Raw genomic sequence first — 13652 nt, forward strand, 5'->3', positions numbered from 1 at the left:
ACAAAAAATTAAAAAACAATACCTGGAACATCACTTAATTTTTTTCTTAAAATTTTTAAAGTTTATTTACTTTTATTTGTTTGAAAGGCAGAGCAACACTCCTCTCACCACACACATAGGCACACACACACAAGAGGGAGGGTGGGGGGCAGGTTAAGGAGAGGGAGGGAGGGAGGAAGGGAAGGAGAGAGACAGAGAGAAAATCTTTCATTTGTTGGTTCACTCCTCAAATGCCACAGCAGCTGGGGATGGGTCAGGCCAAAGCCAGGATCCAGAAAATAATACCAGGCCTCCCACATGGGTGGAAGGGACCCAAGTTAGCATCTGTTGCCTCCCAGATTCCCCATTAGCAGGAAGCTGGACTGGAAGTGGAGGTGGGACTGGATCCAAGTACTCTGCCCTGGGATGTGAGCATTCTACGTGCTGGCTTCATTCACTGTTCCACAACATCTGTCGCCAGACAGCACCTCTTGATACGGTGGTGGAGAGCGTGCTTGTACAAGGGTATCCTGAAAGAGAGGATACTCTCTTTTTGTTGTGAGAAGTTGAGGAAGGGGCCAGTTTTCACCACAGAAGGCTAGTAGAGGGCCTACTGATTAGTCTGCAACATAATTTCATTACATTCTTATCATATAATCAATCTTTCTATTGCAGTCTATATTCATTTCAGGGGATGATATTAATGAGGCACCTCCAACTGTCTCTAGTCTCAGCTGTAATTTGAATACTAATGAACTATCTTATTGAACAGCTTTAAATCCTATCATTGCAAATCCAGAAAGATGCAATATTAGAACCTAAATAAACGAGCAGATGGTGAGTACAAATGCAGTTTGCTGTGAAGTAATGTGTCTCCAAGCTGGTCAGTCACATGCATAGTGTGCTATTGCAAAATCACAGACAGTAGAATTTCATTATCTGTGATGTTGTAAGAAGTACAGTTGGACTTTCTAAGGTTAATACTTCCAGGGACTATTCAATATGAAAGTAATTTATAGACTTAAACCTGGAAATAAACTTACATTTTTAAAAGAAACAAATGTAACACAACTAAACCAGTCCAAGAAAAGTAGAGATCAGATTGCACCCACAGAAATTCAATTCTGGCTTTACGTAAAAAGAAAGAAAGAAAAAGATGCTGACTGAACAGTCTTTGCTCCAGAGATAAGTTGTAATCTTTTCTTGCAAAAAGAGAAAAAAACCTTTAGGTACACACGTCAGTTTTTAGAATGGAAGTTTTTTGGATAATTCTACAAAATACAATTCTCATCTCTACCCTAAAGGAAAAATAAAACTTAAAAATGGAGACATTGGCACTAACTTGGAATTTCAAACCAGTAATATCTGCTTTAATAGAGAAAGAACACCAGCAAAATAACAAAAATTCACTGAGTACAATAAGCTCTTCACTGAAAATCTGAAAATTCCACATGCTGTGAATGCTGGGACTTAAATAACTTGAAACACACACAGAGCAAATAGGCGGCTGCATGAGACACCAACAATTGCATTACTGTTATGACACTAAATGTCAACGCCCACGCTCAAAAACGGCTATCATGCAACATAACCTTTGGAATTACACAATACTGGTCAAACATCAAACCTACAGTAAAATATCTAGAATATATCTGTTTATCAGTGTCATGAAGGAAAAGGATCTGCAACTTTATGAATAAATCCTACCACCCTAAATAAATAATGAGCAAAGTCAATAAACCAATAGAAGCAACATAGAAAGGTTATGTTCACTATCGTATTACTTGGCATAACAGGACTCTCCTTCTCTAATCTTGCATTTTATTTTTTGTTACAAACTTCCAGAATATATTCTTTCTTTAAGAAAACTAGCCTTCTTCAAAATTCAAAACCTAATCATTTCACATTTTTAGGATCATGACAACTAAAATACCAAGGCAGAAAAACAAGGAATCAGGTAAAAACCAACAATCTGCAGCTCCCCAGGACTTTCTGACAATGTTTATTCAGGACAAATAGATAAATACACAAATCCCCATTGAAATGACTACATATTATTATTAATGAAATTACACCCAACATAAGATGCTAACTTATGTTTGATGATTAGAAAGTATCAGCAACCAAAAAATTTGAGTGCATGGAAGATATTGTACATCAATAACCAAGGGGCATCACAGCATCTATGCTGTCCAGCCTGTAATTATATCATTTTCAATTGTTTTGTGAAGGCAAAAAACCCACCCTCCATAGCAACAGGAATTAGTTGGGGGTATAGGTTTGAGGCCTCAGATATGGGAAATTGTATCTTCCTTATTATGCCAGTAAATTCTTAAAAATTTATTATTTTTACTAAAGAATACAAAGCTATTGTGTTTTTAGGTATTTTGTTTGTTTGTTTTTTAATTTACCTCTTTCTAAGAATCTATACTGGGCAATATACAGTTAGACTACTAATGTTATACTGAAAAGAGAATATATTTCTAATAAAATAATAACAGCAGGGAGCTTGTGCTTAGCCTAGCAGTTAAGCTATTGTTTACCACATTAGAATACCCAGGTTTGATCACCAACTCCTGGCCCCAACTTCCAGCCATTGCACACCCTGGGAAGCAATAGCAATGGCTCAAGTAGTTGTGTTCCTGCCACGACACAGTAGTTCTGGATTGTTCCTGGCTCCCAGCTTCAGCCCCTGCCCAGGCATTCAGGAAGTAAATCAGTAGATGGGAGCACGCTGTTTCTCTAATACATTAGAAAATTATCACAATGGCTAATATATTTGAGTGTGTGGTGTTAGTGTGTGCTGGCACTGAACATAAGCAATCCACATTGATAACGACTGTACCTTTCTGTTTTCTTTATGCTATACAAAGACTCAAGTCGATAAATTTCCTTGGATAGTGTCAAAAATGTAGTACCCTATTACATAACATATGCTGAAATGCAGTATTGGTTAAAATGCTAGAATCTGAAACTATGATACTATATTTAAATGTCATTTCCAATATTTAACTGCTGGGTGATCTTTGGAAAGTTATCTAACTTCCCTGGTCCTTTATTTCTTATCTTTAAAAAGGAAATACTGAGGCTGGCACAGCGGCTCACTAGGCTAATCCTCTGCCTTGCAGCGCCGGCACACTGGGTTCTAGTCCTGGTCGGGGCGCCGGATTCTGTCCCGGTTGCCCCTCTTCCAGGCCAGCTCTCTGCTGTGGCCAGGGAGTGCAGTGGAGGATGGCCCAGGTGCTTGGGCCCTGCACCCCATGGGAGACCAGGATAAGTACCTGGCTCCTGCCATCGGATCAGCGTGGTGTGCCGGCCGCATCGCACCACCGTGGTGGCCACTGGAGGGTGAACCAACGGCAAAGGAAGACCTTTCTCTCTGTCTCTCTCTCTCACTGTCCACTCTGCAGGTCAAAATAAATAAATAAAAATAAAATAAAAAAAAGGAAATACTGAAGAGGGCCTTTGGCACAGCAGTAAAGATGCCACTTGGGATACCTGTATCACATATTGGAGCAACCGGGTTTCAGTCCCAACTCTGCTTTTAATCCAGCTTCTTGAAGCACACCCGCATGGAAAACCTATGTGGGAGTTTCTGACTCCCAGCTTCAGCCTGGTCTAGCTTTGGCTGTTGCAGGCATTTGGCACCTCTCTCTCTCTCGCTCTCTCTCTCTTGTGCATGCGCTCTTGCTCTCTCTTGCTCTTTCACTCTCTATTGGTAAGATGAAAATAAACAATTTTTAAAATGGAAACATGCCAAAGAACTTGCATAAGAATTAAATGGTATGCCACATGTAAAATGAAAAGCATAATGTTTATATCAGCCAATGTAATTATTATTAACTTAATTCAGCTGGTCCTAGGGCTGAATGACTATGACTTGTACATATGTATATACCACACCAAACATTTCACAGATATAGAACATGTATTCATATAAATGGGCATATTATATATGGATATAATGCATCCATAATGAATTCTGCATGCTTATGGCCATTCAACTATCCAAAAGAAAAGAAAGCTGCAGATTTGCTGAGGCTGCTACAATTTAAAACGCCATATACTCAATTTTTAAAATGCTGCCTTAAGAAATCCAGCAATTATAGGGAATCTGGTCAAAATTCTACAAGCTCTTCTAAATGTATTTACAATATGAATTGGATAATTAATGAAACATTAGCATATCTTCTATATATTGAGCCATTCCCTTGGCAACTAATTTGCTACTTGGTTATAAAATAGAAATTTTAAGAAACGAATAAAATAACTCTTTCAGGACATTAAGAAGCTTACAGGACAGACTTCTTAAAACAAGGTTTAGACCATAGCAAGTAAGTGGCACTTTCCACGAACTCACTGCTTTCCCAAAACAAAAATGCTAACTCTAAGCTGTGTAACATTTTAGTAACTATAAAAAGTATTCAAATGATAGGGATCCAAAAGGAAGCAAATGAGAGAGAGAGAGAGAGAGACACTTAACAATACAAGGACTGGAATCTTTCCACTCATATTCAGGAAGACTTCAGTTTGCACATTTTCCAAATCACTGCACTTCAGAAATGAGAGTTTCATTTATGATCCCATTTACGTCTCTTAAATGCCACAGCTACAAGTGTCCAGTTGTGTATCTTTTATTCTATCCTGGTTAGTATTTTATTACCTGCATCCTATTAGCTGCCTGAATGAGCCTTTGTCCAGGGTTCTTCACCTACACAAATCCTTTATTTCATCAATTAAAAAAATCTCAACACTGATTCAGCTTTGTTCTCTGGCATCTAAGCCATTTCCCAAAAGCCAAATGACAATCTCCCCAAAGATTACTTGACCTATTCAGGAGAAAATATTTTTATCACTTAAAATACAATACCAATGAAAAGAAGTGCTGCAGTGTTAACAATGAATGCAGAGTAGAAAGGGAAGAAAATTGAGCACAAAAGTGATGCATTCCTACACTTCCTGGAGCTAGGGGAGAAGTTAGGTAGAAATATTTTATATCGAGGGGATTGAATTTGAATATTAAGGAGCTAAAGAGTTTGGTGAGTCTTTTCTTTTTTAAATAATTAATAAATTTTTAATTAACTAATGAATTGAAACATTATTTCTCTTTTCCTTGTTATAAATATGTCCCTCTATTGCTGGGCCCAATTAGGATGGGTGAAGGGGGTTTATGGCAGAGGATCAAGATGAAAATGCCAGAGGAAATCAGTTAAACAAGGGAAAATCATGAAGTTAGGGGAAAACATATAGCCTTCCATTTGTGGACAGGACTACTACTGCTGCCATACGCAATGGCCCGGGCTAAGCACAGCATCTCTTCTTTCCATCCCAGCACTATTCTGCAAGTGTGGTGGGAGAGCAGAGCTACTGAGTGATGTATTGAGTGATTATCACGGTCCAGATACTCACTCCATGATACGCTTTCAATGTATAACCTCAATTACTTCTCAGATAATCACATGTGCATGATACTATCATTTTCCACATTTGCTAAAGGAGCTTGAAATTCAGAGAGGCAAGCTGGTCGGCCCCAAATCACAGAGTGACAAGGATTCAAAGCAGGGTACATTAGCACCCACACTCTAACCTTACATCACCATCTCAGAGTAAGGCCACCCAGATCAAGACAGCTTTTTATTGCAAAGTTACCACTGGGATGATCCTACAAAGTTATCGTGATTCAGCATCATACAACTGTCACTAGGAGCTGGTGGTTAAGACACTCGGGTCCCCTTTCAGATACCCGTCTCAAGCTCCTGACTCCAGCTCCTAGCTGAGGCAGACCCTGGGAGGCAGCAGGTGATCGTTCAAGTTGGATTCCTGCCAACCATAAGGGAGACTTGGATTGAGTTCAGGACTCCTGGATTCTCTGTTGTTTTTTGATAGTTTTTATGTTTATTAATATAAAAGAACAGATTTAATTTATTTTAAAGGTACAATCCTGAGAGCATTAGCCCTGGTTATCATGGGCATTTGGAGAGTGAACCAGCAGATGGCAACACTCTATCCTCTCTTACCTCAGACTCTTAACACAATACATACATACACACATATAGTCCTGATGGATATTCTAGACATACACCACGCTTATTATTTCCTTCTTTTACCTGAATTCATCTCAGTAATAAGAAACTTTATAACATCATATAAATATGAGAATATAAACTTTATTTTCAAAATATGCAATATAATATGAACCTAATAGGTTTACTATAAATGTTTCTCTCTCTGTGTCTCAAACACACATACACACATACACAAGTTTAAAACAAATTTTATATGTTTCCAAGCACATATTTCCTCCTCTGTTTTATATCAAAGTTCTTAGTCAAAGCTCTCCTGGCTTTTTAGCACAGATTAAAACTACTGGATTGCATAATATGGAAGTGGTTGAATTCACGATATCTCTATCTATTGCTTTCTGATTGCTGAGGTCTTATATATTTTACTTGATCAGCAGGACACCCACTGCCTTAAGCAGGTAGAATTGAAGGACAAAGGACGAATGCTGGCTACCTTACCTGTTTAAGAGCCTTTTTGGTGTGTTGCTGAAAGGAAGACACTAACTTGCTTTGCACTGCTGTGTTAGTAAGGCTTGAATCTCGAGTGGAAGATGCTTCATCGGTTACCTGCTTCACACAAACTAGAAATGGAGAGAGATAATGATATTACTAATTTGAATTCCTTTTTTTATATCCACTGTAATTAACTCTCTGGGAGCTTTTCTCTAGTTTAAAATGGAAACCTAAAATAAAGCGAAATAACACAGTAAAAAGGAGAGATGTAGATCTGAAGAGAAAGGATCACTTAATAACTGTGTGGCCACAGGTCCATTTAACCTCTCTAAGTCTCTGTTTTCTCATCCACTAATTGATGATAATTTCACTCATACAGCTATTGTCTGGACATAAAAAATTGCACAGTATCTGCTTCAGGATTTGGGAGTCAGTAGACACTATCCAACTCTGAATGCTGAAATTGGCAATGCATAGTATCCTAAGGGGGCAACCTAAATGAATGCCTTTGCTTTAAATCTACTATGTTTCAGGGGCCAGCTCTGTGGCACACTAGGTTAATCCTCTGCCTGCGGCACTGGCATCCCATATGGGCACCAGTTCTAGTCCTGGTTGCTTCTCTTCCAGTCCAGCTCTCTGCTGTGGCCTGGGAAAGCAGTGGAGGATGGCCCAAGTCCTTGGGCTCCTGCACCCGCGTGGGAGACCGGGAGGAAACATCTGGCCCCTGGCTTCGGATCAGCACAGTTCTGGCCGTTGCGGCTACTTGGGGAGTGAACCAATGGAAGACTCTCTCACTATCTGTAAATCTTCCTGTCAAATACATAAATAAAATCTTAAAAAAAATAAAATAAATCTACTAAGTTTCAAAGATATTAGGAGTCCTTCCTTAACAGTCCTCCCTCTGTTGGATCTATTGCTCTATGACACTCTGGGACATATCTATCTTCTCCTATGGGTTAACTATAGCGTGGAGAAGGAAAAATGAAATCCAAGATGTTTCTGACCAACTCAAGAGAATTATTTTCAAGAAAGTGGTGCTCTCCACAGATTAAACACAATGTGCCAATTTTTACCAGGCTGTCCTACTGCTTATTATAAAGAAGACATTTTCTTCCACAATATTGCTTCTTAGGAGCATCAAGGTCTCTGCGACCTGGGTGACCAAGTCCCCCACAGATACTTCCTGCTCTATGAAATCTGTTAGAGCTGCAACTCTTTCTTCAATCGCCCTCAAACTGAGGGTTCAGGTTTAACTCTGGGGTGATTTTGGCAGAAACACAGATGTAGAAACCTTTTCTGTGCACACTAGGAGAGAAGAGTTATTTAGAAAATCCAAGTGAGGAATTAGTCACTAATGGCAGAATGGAGGTATACATCAAAGGCAGGAGGAAGTCAGATGTAACAAAATCACTTGAAGATATGCTGTAAAATGTTCAAAACATGACACTGTAAGGGCATCAGAGCTAACACTAACTCAAGGACATTTTCCAAGTAATGGCAATTCAGGAAGATTTTGATATGGGTTTTAAAGGAAAGTGGAAGAGTAAATTTTTTGTAGTAAAAAAAAGTGGGGGCTGGTATTGTGGACAGTGAGTTAAGCCACCACCTGTGACACTGGCATCCATATGGGCATTGATTAATGCCCCGGCTATTCCACTTTGAATCCAGGTCCCTGCTAATGCACTTGGGAAAGCAACAGAAGGCCCAAATTTTTGAGGACCCAGATAAAGCACTTGGCTCCTGGCTTCTGCAGCATTTGGTGGAATGAACCAGTGGATGAAGATTCTCTCTCTCTCTCTCTCTCTCTCTATGTCTGCCAAAATAAATATATAATTTTTTTAAAAAAGGGAAGTATATGCATGTCACAGTATTGAATACACACAAATTCTTTTTCTTAGACTCAAGTACAGCTTGTCTATAAATGAACATGTGATTCATTAGAGATAATCTGGTGGAAGAAAGAGTTAATCAAGTTACTTACTTATTACAGAAAGTAATCAGTAATCCAAATAGGCAATTGTTAGTGATTGATGCAAGGCATGTTACATGTGTAATCTTACTTACTCTTTATGATTTCCTTCAAGACAAGAAGATATTATCTCCACAATGGAGAGAGGAAAATGGAGCTAAGTAAGGTTAAATAACTTGCCTAGGGTCACACAGCTAATGAAATAATAGCACTGGAATCCATGGCCAGCTCTCTCTGGCTCCAGAGCCATGATTTTTTCCACAAAATATTGACCTCAAAAGTCAAGATCTGATACATAAAATTGCATGTCTAAAAAGTCTTATCCAATTACATGACACTGAAGGGCAAGAATGAACAAATTGTCCAACCCCTGACATATATAAAAAAAATGAAGAACAGTGAGGAGAGTGATAGGCTGAGGAAGCATGATGGCTCAAGTAGCAAGATGTGCTCATGAATATAGTGAGAGAAGTCCTAGAATTAAAGACCTGGCAACTTTTGCCAACTTATAAAATATGATGCTTTCCCTAATTGCAGTCTAAATGTTCCAGTGAAGAAACATTTGTAATGTTATTTGCACAAACCATACCCTATATACTTCACCACTTGAAATGACTGCTAGAGTAATCTGCAACACTTTGCCAAAGCTAACTTAGGAAGAACATGAGAAATAATCAAGGGGGCCAGCATCATGGTGTAGTGGGTTAAGCTGCCATCTGCGATGCCCACAGCCCATATGGGTGCCGGCTCATGCCCTGGCAGTCCTACATGTGGTCCAGTTTCCTGCTAGTGGCCTGGGAAAAGCAGTAAAAGATTACCTAATTACTTGGGTGCCTGTACCCATGTGGGAGACCTGAAGGAAGCTCCTGGCTCCTGGCATCTGGCTCCTGGCTCTGGCCTGGCCCAGCCCTGGCCATTGTAGCCATTTGGGGGGTGAACCAGCAGATGGAAGATCTCTTTCTCTTCTCTCTCCCTCTTTTTCTCTCCCTCTCTGTCTCTCTCTAGCTCTGTGTGTAACCCTCTCAAATAAATGAAAATATTTTTAAAAAAGAATGATCAGCTTATATATAAATCTATCTTGTATACTAATGGTCTTTTCAATGTTCTGAAATCTCTATGAAACGACAGAAAGATGGCAGATAAGGTATATCATCCCAGTTGAACAGACTTGCATGGATACAGTGTAACCCCAGCCTAAAGTAAAGTGTACATTAACAAATATAGGTTTTATCAATATTTTATTTGAAAGGCAAAATAAATCAATCTGTCTGTATATCTATCTACCTATCTCTCTCTCTCTAGAGAGAGAGAGAATTAGGGAGGGAAAAAGAAAGTCTTCTATCCTCTAGTTCACTCCCCAACCCAAATGACCTCAAGGATCCAAAGGAAGCCAGGAGCCAGGAACTTCTTCCAGGTTTCCCACGTGGGTGCAGGGGCCCAAGCAATTGGGCCATCTTCCACTGCTTTCCTAGGTGCAATAGCAGGGAGCTGGATCAGAAGTGGAGCAGCTGCAACCCGAACCAGTGCCCATATGGGATGCTAGCACTGCAGGCAGAGGCTTAACCTTCCACGCTACAGTGCCAGCCCCAGCAAATATGTTTTATTACTTTCAAATTCTCACTAGCATTTCCACAGAGAAAACTGTATCCTTACTGTCTAGTCAAAAAGGAGAATCAGATGCACCTCATGGCTTCTAGGGAATTTATGGGAAATATGAGGGTGCTTATATACACTAGACATCTAAATTCAGATGTCCCAGCAATTTGCCTGGGAAATGCTTTTTTATTCATAAGTCTTTTGAAGGTAAATTTTAATACAGCAGGATCAAATATGACAAATTCTGCATTTATATGTAATTAAAGCCTTTGTGTTACTCTTATTTTCTGATGGCTAAAATAAGCACTACAAGACCAGCTGTCCTTCATAAGGATAGCAGCCTGCAGGATCACCATTTTCTCTGTAATCTAGGAAACCATCAGATATTCTGATCCCAATTCAGGGATCAGCATACTTGCTGTGCATTTCGGTTTAAATTTAATACTGCACTGTGTTGATAGTGATTTAGACAGATTTATTTATGTTTCATACAAAAGAAGGATTCTGTTCAATTTGGAGCCCAAAGAGAGGGAAGGACAAGAGAGTTGTCACAGCACTGAGGAACCATGAACTTCATTCTCAAAGTGAGCTACTTTTTAAAATCTAAGTCTATTTGCTTTCTTAGATTTCCTTCTAGATCGAGCTGAAGCATCAGGGGTTGATCTACTAGGAAATCATTTTCTCCCCTAAGCTGTCTTTCTAGAATTTGATCCTGATGCTTAAATCTCTGAGTCAGACTATTTTCTCCCTGCCATTTACATCATAAAATAAATGTAGAACCTTACACAGACACAAAAGGTAACTGAAGATAAAAATCAATAAATATGTATCCTTTGGATTAAATAAGTTTAAGTAAAAAAAAAAAAATCAAGAGAGAAAAACAAAGGTGGGACACACATGTAATTCAGCCTTAGGCTCTAAATGGTCTGTACACACATGGTGTTGTAAGTTCTTTTGACTACAGATTGCTGACCTAAGCATATGTGTTGCTTTACTCTGCCACATACATGACATGATGAGAGCTACATCTAAAAGCTCATTCACTGCACAGTTGGATTGTTCAGGTTCATGCAGACTCCCCCTCTGACAAAACACGACGTTTTCACTTTTACTAATTCTTGAAAATTTCTTGATAATAGATGTGATGAATAAATTATTAAGGGCTGCCTGAATATTTAACTAAAGGACTGAGTTAGGTCTTGGAAATACAAGCCCTTCCCCCCCAAAAAAATTAATGGTAAAGAAAGGATTAGGGGAAATTCAATATAAATAAAATCACAACAGGAGCCAGGAAACTGAAGAATCGGGACAGATGTTTTATCCAATAAATATCAAACGTTGACATGCAACTTAGAAAGTGATACCTTCTTGGCAGTCAGCAGAGAATGGGAGCTATTTTTTCTAACTGTACACTGGCATGAACACAAAACTAATGTGAAAACTTTATGCCTCAAAACTCCACAAGAGTCTGCCCTTTTCAGAATGGGACAAACTGAAGATAAGGAAACAAAGATGAGATTAGTTCTCCCTGGAACGTCTGTCGTTCAACACTTTTCAAGAAGGCACAGAAATACTATTTCTGTCTACATTTGACTTGCCTGCCAAAATCAGGTAAAGCAAAAACACTGTTAAAAGCTAATTCATTGGTTTTAAAGTTTCCCCTCTCTACCTCCCCTCTGGCTCACACTCACAAACCCCTCCCCGAAACCTATTTAGAAGGTCCAGGAGCAAAGGGAGGTGGAAGGTTATGGGTAGCCAGGAAACAGCCTTGAAGACCAAAGAAATGGGTGACAGTGTTCCTACAAAACTGTGGGCTGCAGGTTCTTTTCTGTGTCTCCATGCTGTACCTCCCTTTCCTCTTTTTCATAACCATTAAGCTTGAAAATGCTACTGAACTAAAAAATATAGGTTAGATCTCATATTTTTAGAACTGAACGTTAGCGGGAAGACACGGGTGGTGTTTCCTCCTTATCCAATCAGTGATCCATTGACAGGTGTACAAGAGAACACCCATAATTCTAACTTTGATCTTTAATCCATGATACAAAGAAGGGAGAAGTGATATTCGAACTTGAGCTGTCTCTATTTCCATAATCACATGATGCCCACTCCCCCAATAGCACCCTCTGTGACCCAGCCAAAGGATGCTCTCTGCTGGTTCCTCAACTATCAGCTAACTATTGTATTAGCTCTAAATGCCCCTCCTCCAAGTACTCTTCCCATCACTCTGCCTGGAAAACTCATCTTGGCAGAACATATTCAAAAAAGCTTCCCTCAAAGGTTCCCCGTCTATCCTGGTTTCTGAGGCAGACTTGTTCTTCTACTCAGGTGGCTTTGAAACCTAGATGTTGAATACATCACAGTCCCTGTAACTGGTGCTTGTGTCTCTCTCTGCTCCCATAGGCTCTGTCCTGCAGGGACTTAATCATGTGCAAAAATGGGCATAGAGAAATTGAGCTAAAAATGTTTATAAAGGTAAATCTCTAAATTTGATTTTTGTTAAATTTATCTGAAGTATCTATTTGAAAGTTAACTTTCAATGACTGTTTTTAACAAAAACTCAAGGAAGAAGTCAGCAAAGCTGGTTTTTGTCATAGAAAACCATACATAAAAATTGAATTTTGGTGTGCTGTAGCTCAATTTGTAGCATTGTAACTCAATAGTTTTAGCCATTGCTTGTGCTACAAGCATCCCATAGAGTAGCGTAGTTTCAAGTCTGGCTGCTCGGCTTCCAATCCAGCTCCCTGCTAATGAGTCTGGTAACACAGCAGATGATGGCCCAAGTGCTCCAGCCGGCCCCTGCCATCCAAGTGGGAGACCTGGATGAAGTTCCCAGCTCCTGGCTTCAGCCTGGCCCAGCCCTGCCCATTGCAGCCACCTGGGGAGTGAACCAGCAGATGGAAGATTTCCCAGGACCTTAAGTTTAGTATCTCTATCAGCATTATCAGAGAAAGATTTGTTTCATTATACTTTCTGCTACAGGATAACTGCTGTTTGGATCTGTCTCTCTCTCCATCACTCTGCCTTTAAAATAAATATTTTTTTTTTAAAAAGGGACTTCTAAAATTTGAAGTCAGAGACTTTCTTAAAAAACATTTTTATATTATCCTGAAGGCAATTAGAGAGAAAATGAAAGCCAAGCCACAGAACATCTTTTTAAGTTGGCGAGAAGCTGTACAACTGGTCATTAATTATAGATTTTTTTTTCTTCTCTGCTGTCCTTACTCATTTCTTATTTTATGAAGAAAATTGCAATTTTATTTACATAAGTAAATAAAAATAAAATGTAAGATTTAAAACTAGAAATCACAATGCTATATAACATTGCAGAAGCTATGTGGGTATACAGTCTGGGATTGGTATATCATATACTCACTGCAACTCAGATACTTTGTACAATTAATTCCTATAAATACCACTGAGCCACCCAATAAGTGGCAGGCATTCTTAAGGAACTGGTATTCAGTTTAAAAAAAGACAAGAGGGGAACATCCTTTGGTCAGTTTTATTTATATCAGTTTCCCCTCCAAATACACCCCCTTCAATTTTCTCAACAATCAAACCACATGCTTTCAAATCACAAGTGTTCTGTA

At 39.2% G+C, this 13652-nt stretch overlaps 1 protein-coding gene across 1 annotated transcript in view; it reads right to left on the reverse strand.

The window, feature by feature from the left end:
* ASXL3 (ASXL transcriptional regulator 3) overlaps positions 1 to 13652 on the reverse strand; it is a 118002-nt gene that overhangs the window by 91343 nt on the left and 13007 nt on the right. The window contains exon 3 of the mRNA XM_051851304.3: positions 6501 to 6622. Within this exon, the coding sequence (XP_051707264.3) occupies positions 6501 to 6622 (122 nt within the window). The remainder of the gene's footprint in view (positions 1 to 6500; positions 6623 to 13652) is intronic.

Source organism: Oryctolagus cuniculus, chromosome 10 (genome assembly GCF_051225735.1).
Source record: "Oryctolagus cuniculus isolate XC-2025 breed Fujian yellow rabbit chromosome 10, ASM5122573v1, whole genome shotgun sequence".
Lineage (NCBI taxonomy): Eukaryota > Metazoa > Chordata > Mammalia > Lagomorpha > Leporidae > Oryctolagus > Oryctolagus cuniculus.